At 62.5% G+C, this 14,256-nt stretch overlaps 5 protein-coding genes across 5 annotated transcripts; all 5 read left to right on the top strand.

Moving 5' to 3' along the window:
- Positions 1 to 265: 265 nt before the first annotated feature.
- Positions 266 to 3,535, top strand: LINJ.12.0410 (hypothetical protein, unknown function; the record flags this gene model as incomplete). The annotated part of the gene is made up of 1 exon (XM_003392237.1): positions 266 to 3,535. One exon carries the CDS (start codon positions 266 to 268, stop codon positions 3,533 to 3,535), a length of 3,270 nt encoding a protein of 1,089 aa, XP_003392285.1.
- A 1,509-nt stretch (positions 3,536 to 5,044) lies between these two features.
- Positions 5,045 to 7,000, top strand: LINJ.12.0400 (conserved hypothetical protein; the record flags this gene model as incomplete). Its single annotated transcript, XM_003392236.1, has 1 exon — positions 5,045 to 7,000. The coding sequence occupies one exon, from the start codon at positions 5,045 to 5,047 to the stop codon at positions 6,998 to 7,000; it is 1,956 nt and encodes a 651-aa protein (XP_003392284.1).
- A 1,054-nt stretch (positions 7,001 to 8,054) lies between these two features.
- Positions 8,055 to 10,058, top strand: LINJ.12.0390 (conserved hypothetical protein; the record flags this gene model as incomplete). The annotated part of the gene is made up of 1 exon (XM_003392235.1): positions 8,055 to 10,058. One exon carries the CDS (start codon positions 8,055 to 8,057, stop codon positions 10,056 to 10,058), a length of 2,004 nt encoding a protein of 667 aa, XP_003392283.1.
- Positions 10,059 to 10,897: 839 nt separating this feature from the next.
- Positions 10,898 to 11,107, top strand: LINJ.12.0380 (hypothetical protein, unknown function; the record flags this gene model as incomplete). The annotated part of the gene is made up of 1 exon (XM_003392234.1): positions 10,898 to 11,107. One exon carries the CDS (start codon positions 10,898 to 10,900, stop codon positions 11,105 to 11,107), a length of 210 nt encoding a protein of 69 aa, XP_003392282.1.
- Positions 11,108 to 12,975: 1,868 nt separating this feature from the next.
- LINJ.12.0370 (conserved hypothetical protein) lies at positions 12,976 to 13,461 on the top strand (the record flags this gene model as incomplete). The annotated part of the gene is made up of 1 exon (XM_003392233.1): positions 12,976 to 13,461. The coding sequence occupies one exon, from the start codon at positions 12,976 to 12,978 to the stop codon at positions 13,459 to 13,461; it is 486 nt and encodes a 161-aa protein (XP_003392281.1).
- Positions 13,462 to 14,256: the final 795 nt, after the last annotated feature.

The following is a 14,256-nucleotide window of genomic DNA, read 5'->3' as shown; positions in this document are numbered from 1 at the left end:
ACGCGCCGCAGCGGAGCTACACCTTTCAAAGGCTTGCCACCTCCCCTTCCCTACCTTTTTCTCAGCCGTTGCTGTGGGCTAAATGCCTAGGAAAGAGTCTGGTGCTAGCCGCTTCGTCAACATGAGCGCACCGGCTCCGAACTCCGCCTCCGGTGCCAAGGGGTCGGCGCCGCCCACCCCGACAACCGTGCGCTCCACGCCTGCACGTCTGCCGCACCGCCCCATCTCCCCGTCTGTGGGCTCGTTGCTGCAAAAGGGGCTGACAATGTCTTCGACATCTGTGGCGTCGCTCTCCTCGCAGCGTGGAAAGGCGACCACCACGACGAACACCACCACAACGCGGCCCGCGGCGGCACCAGCATACCCATACGACGCAAACACAAAGGCGCTCGAGGCGTATCTCCCTCGCCTCCAGGCCGCTGCAAACCGCGCCAGCCCAGTGACACCGTCCACGGCACAAAAGCCACTGCCGGAGGGCAGTGCGAAATCTCGCTATCTACCGTCATCATCCTTGAAGGTGTTTACAGTCGCCGGTGCGGCTGAGCCTGGTGTGCGTGCCGCACGCTCGCGAAACGATCATCGCACCTCCCCTGTGCGGGGTCGCGCTACTCTCGGTTCATCTCAGCAGCGCACGAATTGGGGTTTTGAGACGCTGGCGGAGGAGAGGGACAGCGAAGATGACCAGCAAGCCCGATCACCCCTGCGTACGCTCGCAAACCTGCCGCAGCGCACGCAGGAGTTGTGCGAGGACCTCATAACTCTCGACTCGCTTGTCGAGGCGGATGAAGCTTTCTTGACCGCACAGGAGGACATGGAGGCGCGCATGATGGCGTTGCTACAGTCGTGGCGCGAGGCGGCGGCGGAAGGCGACTCGCGAGGTGGAAGCCGACGACCCTCTGGCGTTTATGCTCTCGCTACTGCGTCGACTCCAACCGCTGCTGGCACACAGCTGGGCGACCCGGTCGCTAGCAGCAGCGGTGGCGGCGGCGGCGGGGGCACGCAGCGTGTCCTGCAAGACTTCGACGAAGCTCGTGACCGCATCACTCTCTTGGAGAAGTTGCATGAGGAGCTCACAGAGATGGAAGGGCAACATCGCGAGCTCCAGCGCCGCTACGTGGTGGAGGGCTCGCCGCTGTCGGCGCTGGATGAGCTCTGCGCGCGGCTGGACGAGGAGGACGGAGAAATGCGCGAAAACGGCGATGAGGCACGCTGCGCTGAAGGCTCGGAGAAGGCTGGCTGGGGTGCCCATAGAGACGGCCGATCGAAGGCGCGACAACGGCAGGAGCTCGATGTGGCGCGGGCCGGACTAGCTGCCTGCCGTCTTCTTGCCGACCGACTGCGCTCTCGTGGCATGATGATCGTCGACCGTCTCACGGACGAGCTCCTCTGCATGCGTTCCGACGTGGCGCGACATGACTGGACGGCGTTGCAGTCGTCGACTCCCCTGACCCGAATGGACCGTGCGGTGCCCCTAGACGCGCGCGATGACAGCCCCATCTCTGGCACCTCGATCAGCTGGTGCACGTCGCTCTTCCCGCCACCGCTCCCGGTGGCGGCGGTGAGTCGAGGCGGGAAAGGCAGGGCGCGCCTTTTCGCGAACAGCAGTGCGCATTATTTTGTCGAAGCGGCTGGACGCACGCACGGCAGCGACGGCGATGAGTCGGACCGTTCCAAAGCCACTGTGACGTCCACAGAGACGCCAGAGTCCTTTGTTCTTCGCGTGCAAGTGCCGGTCTTCGCATCCGCCACACCGCCTGCCTTGGTGACCTCCTTGCCAGCTGCCGTGACGACGACCGCGGAAGGTGCAACGGCCACCACAGCAAGTTTTGCGTCCCGTGTCAGCGGTGATGGTCTTCATTCCTCGAACTCAGCGGAGAGGATGCGAAGGCGGTCAAGCGGAGCCACGCAAGCACTGTCAACGGCACCGCCCACCACTGTCTCAGTTATCGCCACTCCTACCCGCTACGCTCTTGTCCAGCTGTACGAATGCTGCCGTGAGGGGCTCGCCGCAATGCTCACTCGACTCTGTGCGCTGCGTACCCGGCGCTCCAAGGAGGCGGAGCTGCTTCAACAAGAGCAGAGTGCGATGGATGTGTATGATCCTGCCGCAGACGACCTTGCTGCCCGGTGCGCGGCGCTTCTTCGCTACGTGGCTCAGCTGGACGAATGGGCTGGGGAGGTGCTGCAGATGGATCAAGTGCTCCACGAGCGCGTTAAGTTGCCATTGGATGCCGCCCTGCAGACCTGTGAGCGGGTGCGTAATCAGCTGCTGGAGGTGCTGAAGCAGCGGCTGGAGGACGAAGAGGGGCACCACAATGAACGCGCCGCGGCAGCGGCGGATGCCGAGGAATACGGCGGTGAAGCGGATGACAGAGGCAGACATCATCTGCCGCATGAGCGGGTGTGCGATGACAACAGCGAGGAACTGCACGCATTGCCAGACGAGGGCGGCGAAGGGGATGTCAGCGATCAGCGCCGGATGTTGGGTTCGATCGGCGACTATCGGGCGCATCGAGCTACTCAGCCGCCTACGAGGGCGTCATGCGGCGCCGCGCCACCCACCGCCCTGCCGCGTGCGTCCGCTGCGTTCATTGGGATGCTCGAAACGCTCTTGCAGGACCAGCAATCCGCTGGCGAGGCCCTCCGTGCCACCGCAACGGCCTTCGCTGGAGGCACGTCCGGGGGCGAGCGGGAGCTGGACACCGGCGAGCACTGTGGAAAGGACGGTGAGCCAAGTGAGGAGGCACCGACGCCTGAGCAGGGGTCGTCGGTAGCAGAGGGGCACAATGAGGGCCCCCGCGCGCTGGTCGGTTTAGAAACTGCGCCAGAGGCGGAGCCCGTGAACACGCCATCCGCGGCCCACTCGCACAGAAAGACAGCGACGGTGGCGGTCGGCAAAGCGAACGCGAGCGAGGCGGCTAACACCCAAGCCGATGGACCGAGCGAAGGCGTCGACGCCGGTCACGTTGCCGGCCGTCGCCGCCATCGTGATGATAGCGAGGACGAGAGCGAAGACACTCCCTCGCATTCCGTGCTGTCCCAAACCGCTGAGCGAAAGCATGCGCATACCTTGGACCCCACCTCGACGGCAGCGCCGCCGCATGAGGTTACCGTCTACATCTCGTCAACATCTTGCTCTGAGTTGGGGGAAGAGCTTGGGGAGGACGTGGGCGTGAGGCAGAGTGCGGTTCAGACTCAGGGAGGAATGCACCGACTAGCGAAGATGCTGGAGCCTGAGCCCGACGACAGCGATGGCGACGACGATGTCTCTGACTCCGATAGCGGCGACGATTCTCGGAACAGCAGAGAAGGCAATTTAAATCCCACGAACCAGCGCCAGCGGTACGCTCTCGGCAGTGGTAACGGGCTAGGGGAGGGGCTTCGCGCCTTCTTCTCCGCTGTGGTGCGCCGCGCCATGAGCTTCGACGACAGCGATGACGACGCCGATGAGACTGAGATGGCGATGCCTTTTCAAGGACGGCAGCACGGCGGTGCATCGCCGCTGCCTTCGCACAAGCGTGCCCGCCGCGAGTAGCAAGCCATGTTGAATGCCAGCAAGTGCTGCTCTGTGCACGCCTGCTCACCTAATACTGCGGCGTTTTGGTGGGGGCGGGGCGGCAGATTCGAAAACAGCAACAACGGCATAGGGACCGGGCGTGTGTGCGTGTGCGTGTGCGTGTGCTTGTGTGAGGGTGAAGGGAGTAACGCTCGTATGGCGGTGTGTGCGTCTCTTCCTCCTCCCTCCATCCTCTTCCTTTATCCTTCCGCCCCTCCGCTCTTCTGCCGCCTTTTCTGCTCTCGCCAGCGCCGTGCGAACACGCGCCACGGCGGCACACTCCTCTTCATGTTCTCCTTTTTCTACTAAAGAAGTATTTTTCTTTTCATCTGAGTCCTCTTATTCACTTGTTCGGCGATTGTTTGGAAACTGTCGTTGTCGTTGCCATCATCGCCGCCAATGCCTTGGCGCACACGCTTGCGGTGCTTTTGGTGCTGGCGCTGTGGCTGCCCTCTTGGATACTCGTCGATTTTGTCTGTGTGTGGGCGTTCTTCTTTTTCGTCTTCGCTTGCTAGAGACTTCACCCCCCCCCCCCGTCTTCTTCTTTCCTTTGCGTGTGCAATGTGCGCAGACTCACTTCCCTTTTATCATATCTGATCGTCGGAAAGCATGAAAGGGGACAGTATTGACCTCCCCCTTCCCTCCCCTTCCCTTCCCCTGTTTCCTAGTGGAGGTTGTCAGTGGCGTCTCCAGCCAGTCTTCTTCTTTCATGCGGCCTTGCTTCGCCCGTGCTCGTGGGTTCGCGCCTACACGTGTTTCGGTTCTTGGCGTCCTGTTTTGCTCCTGTCCTTTGGTCTGCCCCCCTCCTCCTCCATGTCTTTCTTTCTACTTTCTTCATCCGCCACAGGGCAGCGACTGTTCCGGCACACGCTTCTCTTTCCTTCGTGCGTACTGTGCTCTTCTGTCTTGTCGGGACTCCCTCACGCCAACACGCACACGCGCCCTCACGGCGGCACACCTACCCACCCACACACACACGTGTGCACGCGAAGGGACACACTACAAAATTTGTGTAGAAAGAGAACCGAAAAACAGCCAATGGAAGACAGAAAGAGGGCGCCCGTCACGTTGTGGGTCGTGACGGGCGCCCCTCTTTCCCGCGCTCACTTGCTGCGCACGTGCTTCTTGCCCGCGCGCTTTTCAAGCCAGTGTGTGAGTGAGTGAGTGAGAGAGGAGGGGCGCGTGCGCTTTTTTTTTCTGCACTGCTGCTGATCGTGCCTCGGTAGCTGCCTGTGCAACATACACACACGCGCGCAGTGGATGCTTTCCTGTGCAGCTGATGCATGTGGGCGACGGCCACGATGGCGTCCTTGTGGTGGCTTCTCGTTCGCCTATGTCCGTCTACCTTTGCCGTGCTTCTGCCCTCTTCTCGTTTCTCCTTCCGCCCCTCTTGTCACCCTCCCCATACACCACGTACATGCGCGCGCACCTGCTTTGCAGTGGCAGGATACTGCTAGCACACCCACGTAAAACCCAAGCACGCGGCCAATGAAGCGGAGAGTACTTCGCGCGCACGCTAATAAGCGCTGCCTGCGCATCTTGTCCGCTTCGCATCTCATTCAAACATCGTCTTCTTCCTTTTTGTCCTCGGCGGCCAGCGGCGACCGTGGCTACGCTGTCTTGTGCGATGCGTCCTTCCTTCGAGCGGTTCTCCTGTCGTACTGGCAGGCCAACGCGCCTGCCATATGGCGCGAGGCTCGTCGCCGCAAGCTGCGTAAGGCCGCCGCTGTTACCAGCGCAAGCGAGTCCACGCGCGCGGGCGTGTCGTCGGAGATTCCAGCGCCACTTGCGGCGGACAAGATCGCAGCGGCCACCGCGGCCAGCATCGCACGGCTGCCGTTTGGTGACTTGCCGGCGCTCTCCCCTCATGCCTTCCTTGTGGCACTGCTGTGCGACGCTTTTCAGGGTGAGCGTGGAATCCGATCGGTGAGCGACAACTCTGCAGCAGCTGTGGCGGCCGCGACGCCACCTGTCGACTTCACCTCAGCTTCCAAGTTTCACTGCTACTGCTTACCGGAGACCGTGGCGGCCCTCCACCGCATGCGCTATCACGGCCCAACCTCGGCAGTCTCCGCGACGGCCTTGGCGAACCCGTGCCCGCCAAACTCGAGTGTCGTCGACGCTTCGTTGACCAGAGCGCAGAAGAAGAGCGGCGCCAATTCGAAGCGGCAGAGACCACCCACTCCTCTGCCGTCGACAACGTCGCCGCGGTCGGAGCAGCACCATCGGATGACCGAAACGGAAGCGTGGCTGTCTGCGTCGTTTGGCAACTTAGCAACGATGCGCGACAGCAACGGCGACGGCGTCGGCGCGCGACGGCACGCTGGGCCGTCCCCCTCCTCCGCCGCCTTCCCGCTAACATTCCAGGAGGTGCCGGCGGCGGTGGTGAACCACCTGCTGAGCCGCATCACGCTGATTCAGTCCGAGGAGCAGCGGCATCGTGATGCTGTCGCCGTTGAGAGTCCTGAAGTAAGCAGGTCGCCGGAGATGGCCGACGGTGCCCCGCTACCCACGCGCAACGAGTGCAGGGCCATTGGTGAGTTTATGCTTGCTAACGATAGCCTCCTCGGTCGTTGCCCACGTGAGGGCGTTGACGCCTCTGCGTGTGACCCGAGTGCTCTGCGACTGGCCTCGATGCCGTTGTTTCGCGACCACCGCGTGGCGACGTACTCGCCACAGGGCGCCGCGGCAAAGCGCCGCCGCCGGCGCCGCAGGAACCGCACGGCCGCCGGCGGCGGCGATGACGTGGGCGAATTACCGAGTCTCGCTACGGCGAATGCAGCGCTTGCAGGGCCGCAAGAAGCGCGAGGGAACGGTGCCAGTGCGACCCCCTCCACCACATCACGCCCATATTCTCCTCGCACATTCTTTGTGGCTACGCAGAGCCACGACGTGCGACGCCGTCTCGCGGCCGTGACACCACTGCTGCGATTGACCACAAACCCAGATGCGCTGTGGATTGAACAACGAGGAACGGCGTACCAGTATGGTGAGGAGGGCGCCGAAGCTCGACGACCACATATAGGCATGAAAGGGCCGGGTAACTGCTCCTCATTGTCTGTGGCGGCCGCAGCGTCTTCACGGGGCGGCCGGGGAAGCAGTGAGCCTGGGCCGTCACGGTCTGCGAGATTCTCCCACACGCTCTCGTCCCCGCATGCGGCTACGGCGACCACGACGGTGATCGCAGCCGCGCCGCAGCTTTCACGAGCCGATGTCGCCTTCATGAAGCACCTTGGCACCGCGGCTGAGGTGCCACTGCCGGCAAAGCCCTCTCATCATCCGCACCCGCAGGAGCAGCAGCAGCTGCAGCCGCGCGCGTCGCCGGCATCCGGCAACGGAGTGAGCGACAGGGCACCGGCAGACCGAAAGCGGCGACGCCAGAAGGGGCAGAATCCGCTGTCTATGAAGAAGAAGCAGAGGCGAGAGGTGTTCCGCGCCCACTGAGTTAAAGTGGTCCGCCTCTGGCCGTCATCTGCATCTCAGACGCTCACGCACGCGTTCCCCGCCGCCTCATCTGTACGCAGTCACCGCCGGCGCGTGCGCTGTATCGTGTGTGCGTGCGTGCGCGCGTGTGTATTGTTGTGCCGTTACAGCCTCACTTCGCACTTGCGGCTGCTTTTTCTCGTCCCTCCCTCGCGTCTATCGCTCTTCCTAGTCCCGAACTGCTGCGCTTCTTCTCCACGCGGAGGGGTCGTCGGCGAGGACACCCGAGAGGGCGCTTGCAGCGCCGCATATGCGAGCGAAATGTGGACCAGGGAGGGGGAGGGGCTTCCTTCGACATCGACCCAACCTCGTCTGCGTGACGGCGTCGTTCGTTTACGCTGATAGCAACGACGTAATAATCAAAAAAAAACGAGGAGGATCAGCATTGCGTGCCGCTTCCAGGTGCTTGGTGTGTGGTGGTGGTGGTGTGCTCGCGCATGAAGCAAGAGCAGAGAGAGAGAGGACGAGAGATCGGTGGACGAAAAGCGTCGAAATCGTCTTCGCTTGCCGGCCCACACATCAGTGGTGTGACGAAAGCCATGGCGCTCACTCGTGATACGACGTCATCGACCCCTTCCCACGCCTCTCTCCCCACTCTTCCCCTTTTGGCGGATGGGCTTGCCGTTGTCTGCGACCGGCATCTAGAGATGTGCGTGTTGGCCTATGCGTGTTTGTCTGTGTCTCCCTCTGTCTCTTTCACGTGCGCGCGCACGTCGTCACCCCCCCTCTTTCTCTCTCTTCCCTCTGCCAATGACATGGAAACGCGCGCCTGCGAAGAAGATCAAGCGAAAGGCAAGACCCGCACACCAAACCAGTTTCGGCCTGCAGCGCTGCATACATACATACCGCGGCGGTGGCCACATCTACTCCCTTGCCATCCCTTCCCCCTAAAGCGATGCCACGCTCCTCCTCCTCCTCTAGCTCCGTCGTGGACGCCGCTTGTGGTGGTGGTGGTGGTGGCTCTGCCGCCACTCCTGTTGCCGGCAGCGCGCACAACGCGGTATCTCAGACGGCCATGATCCACTTCAAGGATGCGGTCGGCATGCTGTGGTATGCACTGCTCCTGGCACAAGAGTCGCACCAGGAGCAGCAACGCCAGCCGATCTGGAGCAGCGTGAAGTGCACCAAGGAAGATATGGCGCTGAAGAAGGGTACAGCAGCAGCTGTGGAGGGTCATCGCCAGCGTAGTGGGGATGTCGGCGGCGGCAGTGGCAGTGACCCCAAAGGCGGCGCCGGTGCCTCCATTCCCGCCGTCTCGCCTTCGACTTCGACCACTGTCTCACTGTCGACCGCGGTGCAGCGGAGCGACTGCGAGTTTGACAGGTGGGGAGACGTGGACTGGACGCTGCTTGCCGCCCACGTCTACGCTCTGACGAGAGAGCTGCACAGTGCTCGTGCACTCCACCGCGTCGTTGCGGAGGATATTTATAAGGGGGCATACAACGGTGATCGAGAGGCAATGTGCGCGGCGTGCGCGCTGCAGCATGCCGAGATGCTTGCCTTTTACGCCAAGGAGGTGCAGGAAGAGGAGGAGCGTGCCGCGACGGTACGGCTTCAAACGCCGTTGACCATCAGTGCTGGCATCGCCGGCGGCGGCAGCAGGCTGACAGGCACGGCCGGCGTGCTGCCAATCGACTCGTTCCTGGCGCCCTCATCATCGATGGCGGGGGCTCACGCAGCACGCCTTCCAGTTACGGCGGGCATACAAGGCCCAGCATCCTCTTTGCACAACTCTAGCAGCGGTGATGGCAGTGCCGCACCTGCCTTGCCGCCTACGCGTCCCGACGCCGGAGCGTCTTCGCTGCCCCCGAAGCAGTGGGGCGGAGCTTCGACGATGCCGCGGGCAGCCGGCGTATCTCACCCTGTCAGCCCTTATCCGAGCGGAGCTAAGCAGACGACGACAGGCGAGACAATCGCGGATGTGCGCGTGGCCGGCTTGCACGCGTCTGCGGGGGCGACTACTGCTACACGCGCCCCAGGCTCTTCGCCACCCCCTTTCCAACGCGACAGAGATGTCGTTGGGTTGCATGCAGCCGGCGGGACGGGCAGGGCGGTTTCAACGGACGACGGGCAGTTGTCAGTGCTACCGCCACACACACGGCTGGGAAGTGTTGCTGGCGTCCCGCAGCACTGCGGCCACGCCGTGGCTGATCAGAGTGCAGCCATCTCCGGAGAATCGCTTGACACGAGCGTAGCGCACAAGGGCGACCACACCGTACTGCCTTCCACGACGCAGCCGCCGTCGCCGTTCGAGCCGGATCTCCTTGACGCACCATGGTATGCGCTCTGGTGCTCCTTGCCATCTCCACAGGCCCGCGCTCAGCTGCAACTACTGCGCTACGCCACCCCGCTCCCTCTTGAGGACTTCTCCTCGCTGCTGGAGCAGTTCTTCCTGGTGGATGGAGCTGATGACTTTCTTTCCCCAGTGCATGCAGCCACCATCATGGAGTTCGCCGGCGTGCGCTCTGGCCCCTACAACACCATCGTGCGTTCTCCTCTAAGCCTCGCCGAGGTGCGTCGCTACATCTCTGAGAGCCACCGCCAATACGCGCGTGCAGCCATGACCGTGCATGCGAACCATGCAGAGGGAGTTGCCAGCGTCGAGGCAAGGTCTCGCCCTTTACTTGGCACACCTTCGCCGAACCCTGCATCAGCACTGGCCAGGTCCTCCGCACTGGAGACGTCGTACGCTGCCGGCAGCGGCAGCGGTTTTTCGGCTACGTCAATGCCGACCGCTACCAAGGTTGAATACCGCGGCTTGCGGCGCGGAGGTGCTCCGTCGGCAAGCGCACTCGGCAGCGACGTCCGCTCCCTCCTGGACAGCGCCGCAAGCAGTGAGAGGCGCATTCTGACACTGGCAGAGTTGGAGCGCAGTATTTGGCACGTGGCAGCCAACTGCGTTGTCTTCAACGCACCAGAGTCCCGCTACCCCCGCACCGCGCGGCACTTTGCGGCGGCATGCGTCGCAATCATGACGCGGTACTGCGAGAAGCAACTGGCTTCCTTCTTCATCGCTTGACATCTCTGCCTGTCTGTTGCCCACGCGACCGTTAAGCGCAACACTTACGATGGGGGTGAGGGTCTCCGGGATGTTCAAGTGCGCCTGTGCGCACACTCGTGCCTGTCGACGCAATCACGTCTGTTCTTTGTTCGCCTTTCTGTGTGTCCTCCCTCCTCGCACTCCCCCCCTCTGTGCGAGAGAGGGCAGAAGTCCCTTACATCAGACATGCGCAACTCGGCGTTGTTCGCTGTTCTTTTTTTTCGTCCCCGCTGCCGCCGCTGCGCTCACGCGGCGCACGACGTTATGCTCTCGCCCGTATCTGTGTGAGTGCGGATCGGCATTTGAGTGCACATCGTTGTCTCTCTCTCTCTCTGCGTGCGCGCAGGCATGTGGGCATTGCGCCTGTCAGCTGCACTTGCCCGCATGCGTCCGACTCGGCAGCGCCGTTCATGATGCAACCTATTCTTCCTCCTCGTCAACTCACCCGATCTTCTCAGCACTGCGCGGCAGGTGCAGCACACGCGCCCTGCCACCCTTCCCTCTCTCTATGACGAACAAAATGAAGCGCCGACTGCCCACTAACACGGCACTGCACCCGCCTGACCCCTCTGCCCTCCCTTAACACTCCGCCATCGCACCACGGCGATGCACGTGACCTGCCTGTGCGCCGCTGCGTCGGCGTTCTACATCCCGATGATGAGGTTCGTGAGCGCGAGCGCGCGGAGGGCTTCGGGCCCGAAGATCCGGTCGATGAACTTCGAAAACCCCGGCTGATTGTGACAGAAAAGGGCGTCCGCGGGTCCGGGCTGCTGGACGCCGTGGTTGCGACGCTAAGGAAGGACGCTGGAACCACAAGCATGACAGTGCTCGGCGACGTGCAGCCGAACTCAACAGTGGCAAGCGTCTACAACGGGCGGAGGGTACTGAACGAGAGCGGGTGCGACTCGATCATCGGCCTCAGCGGCGTCTCTTCGCGGGACTCTGCGCCATGTCATTGCGCTGGTCGCACGCATACAAGCACTCGCAACCAGCAGAGACACGCGCCACGACGAGTATGGGCACCCTAAAGCATGTGAGAGCCGAAAGGCGGCAAGAACGGGGATGGAGAGTCCGTGAGCAAGACGAACAAGCAAAGAAGGCGGCGAAGGCAAGCAAGCTGTAGGGAGTGCCGCCTCTAATCTTATCGACAGGGGGGGGGTGACACGATTGCGCGCCTCATGCTGGTAAAATGGCATGTCGTGGCAAGGTGGGTGGGTGGGTGCGTCGGCGGGCCCTCCAGCACCCCGTCAACCTGGGCTTTGCCCTCTTGTGCTCCAAAATCTCCGAGTGGTGTGCTGGTGGTGGTGAAGCGAGAGGCCAGAGATCGCGCACACGCGTTTAGGCTTTTGTGCAGGGTGGGCAAGCGGCAGCCGCCGAGAAAACGCATCATGGCGTTTTCTTAGGGTCCAGGGGACAAGGCCGTGAACTGCGGTCGCATGATCCAGCCACTCCCCCTACCTTCTTTCTCTCCCTTGCCTGCATGACCTCTTGCGTCTATCCTGTCCTCTGCTTGCCCAGCATGACAGCGGCAGTGCACGCGCCTCTCGGCTCGGTACAGTTTCTCCTCCCCTCTTTGTGAACATGCCCCGTCAGCAGCATGACGGTGGCAAACGCAGCATCGCCAACGGTAGTAGGGTAGAGAAGGCGAAGGAGCCGGCCGGCCGTGCGTGCGTGCGTGAGGGGGGTGGGTGGGTGGGCGGGTGATGCCCTCGTCGGTGCTTGCTGCTGTCTGATTGCCTGCCGTACCCTTGTGTTACACCGTCAGCGCGTTAGCGTAGCGTGCTGTGTTCATCCCTCTTTCGATCCAGGAAGGGTTGCGTCTGCCTGGCCGCGGAGCACTGAAGGGCCTGCTGTTTCTTTCTCCCCCTCCCTCATTCCCTACGGACACTGGAGTCCATGAAGGACACTTGTGTGCCTTGACGACCATTGGACCCGCCATGTGCGTGCCTGTCTGCGTGTCGGGGTTGTGCGTGACGCCTCGTTTCCTTTTCGGTGTCTGTGTACATCGACAGCGTGAAACGTTGCGTCGTCCCATCTGGGTGGCCCTCTTGGTGCACGCGCTTACTTGCGTGAGGGGATGGCGCACATGATCCGTTTGGCTTCTCACAGCTTCGTACCGCCGTCTCTCCCACATCCTGCTCTGCGTTCTGAAGCACTGTGATGCGTACAAGCGGGGTGGGGTGGAGATTCCAGTCCGAGCTGATGGTATTTTGGCTCCTTACGCTCGCACTGGTCATGATCCGGCAGAAGGATGGCTTGTGCACGCGATCATCTGAGGCAACAAGCACGCACCAACGGCACGCCCCTACGCGCGACGGTCAAAGGACGCGAGCGGTTTCGTTAGCAGAGGATCCAGCGTGCACGCACCCACACATACTCCTATGTGGGGTTTGTGTGGATGACGCCGCTATGGCGCACTGAACTGTTTAACGTTGTTCTTCTGTGGAGTCGCGCACATACTTCCTTTCTGCCTCGTGCTTGGGCCGATATGCGCAAGCGCGTGTGCGCGAGCGTCTCCGTCCTGCCTCCATGCGTCTTTTCCTTCTCGGCTGCCAAGTCTCTCTCTCTCCCTGTCCCCACCCCCGCTGCCTGCGTCTTTGCCTACATCGTATTCCTTCGTTGTCGCGCGGCGGCACAAAACACATCGCCTGCTTCCAGTTTTGTCTTTCGATTGGTTACCCGGGACTTGTGCGTCCAGTCCTCCGCCCCGCCCCGCCCCGCCCTCTGCGCGTCAATCTGCGGCGGTGCTCTCCCCTACCGTTCTTTCTGTGCTGCAGTGCACCCCCTTTGAGGACACCGCCTCCTCGTATCGCTTCACCGGAGAAAGACGCAGCGGCTGAAGAGACGTGCGCGAACACAAAAAACGCAGCGCAGAGACCACTGGAGTTGGCTCATCATGCCGGTCTTCCACGCTGTCATGAGCGTGAAGGAGTCGGAGGGGGTCGAGCGTATCGCACCTGTCAAGAACCGCGCGTGGGGCTTGCGTTTTCAGTGCGCCTCGTGCAACGAGGAGTCGGCTGGGATGATGTACGTCAACCAGACGGAGCAGCACGAGCGCGATGGCGGCATGCACAACTTCGTATCCAAGTGCAAGCTCTGCAAGGCGGACATCACGGCCGACGTGCTCCCTGTCCCGGAGGGCACCGGCTACTACAGCGCGGAGGAGGAAAACCCGGCCAACGTGATTGCGGCCTTCGAGGTGCGCGGTGGCCGGCCAGTGGAGCTGGAGATCGACAACCAGTGGATTGTTGTCACGGTCGGCGGTGGCTTGTTCGAGGATGTCGACCTGTCACAGGAGTGGTACGACTATGATGAGAGCTCGCAGGCGGCCGTGAGTGTGGCAGGCGTGTCGGTAGAGTTTGAGAAGTCGAAGAAGAAGTGAGGGAGGGATGGGTGTACGACGTGCTCGAGCTCTCCCTCTGCCAGCCTCGTCCTCTCTCTCACTCGGTGGTGGTTCTCTGTTTCTTCGCATGGCTTTCTCGGATCCGTACGCTGGTTCGAATCGGAGGCGTCGCGGTGCGCATATGGATGTGCGCGCTTCTCGACAGATGGACAGGAGGCAGAGGTACGTGTCTTCCGAAATCACATAGCTGCATGCAAGCGCCCGCATCGTTTTTCCTCTTCTCGTTTCCGTTTGTTTTGCGGCTGCCGCGGTGACGATGCGGCGCCTCGCCGCGCGGTGTCGTGGCATCCAGCGCACACACACATACACACAAACTCTGTGCGTGGGAAAGCCAAGCGGTCTCTCCCCTCCCCTCTTCACCCCCCTCATCCCTGCCAATGCAGAGCCACTTCCGGTGGTGACAGGGCTAGGCCCCCTACGGCGTAGGAGGAGGGGGGGGGGGAAGGGCAGCGCGATGTATCGCCACTGGTCTCGGCGGCCAGGCCGTGGATGGCGGGGCGCCGGAGCGGCCTGTGACCGTGCACACGCTTGTGCCACCCCATGTGATGGGCGAAGCGTAAACGCGACTCAAGCGTGTGCCCCACCCCCGGCCCTCACGCATCGCCTGCTGGTTGTGGGTAGAGTGTGAGGCGGAGGGGCCGTGCTCTCAGATGACGGAGTCGGGGCATTGTGCCGTGACACCTGCGCGTCTGCGGCTGCTTCGCACCACGCGGATGGGCTGCCTGTGACACAGGGCCGCGCAGGGGCTGTCGCGTGGCGCATGGCCGCATGCGG

Source organism: Leishmania infantum, chromosome 12 (genome assembly GCF_000002875.2).
Source record: "Leishmania infantum JPCM5 genome chromosome 12".
In the NCBI taxonomy this organism is placed as follows: domain Eukaryota; phylum Euglenozoa; class Kinetoplastea; order Trypanosomatida; family Trypanosomatidae; genus Leishmania; species Leishmania infantum.
This window is presented reverse-complemented; position numbering and strand designations above follow the sequence as displayed.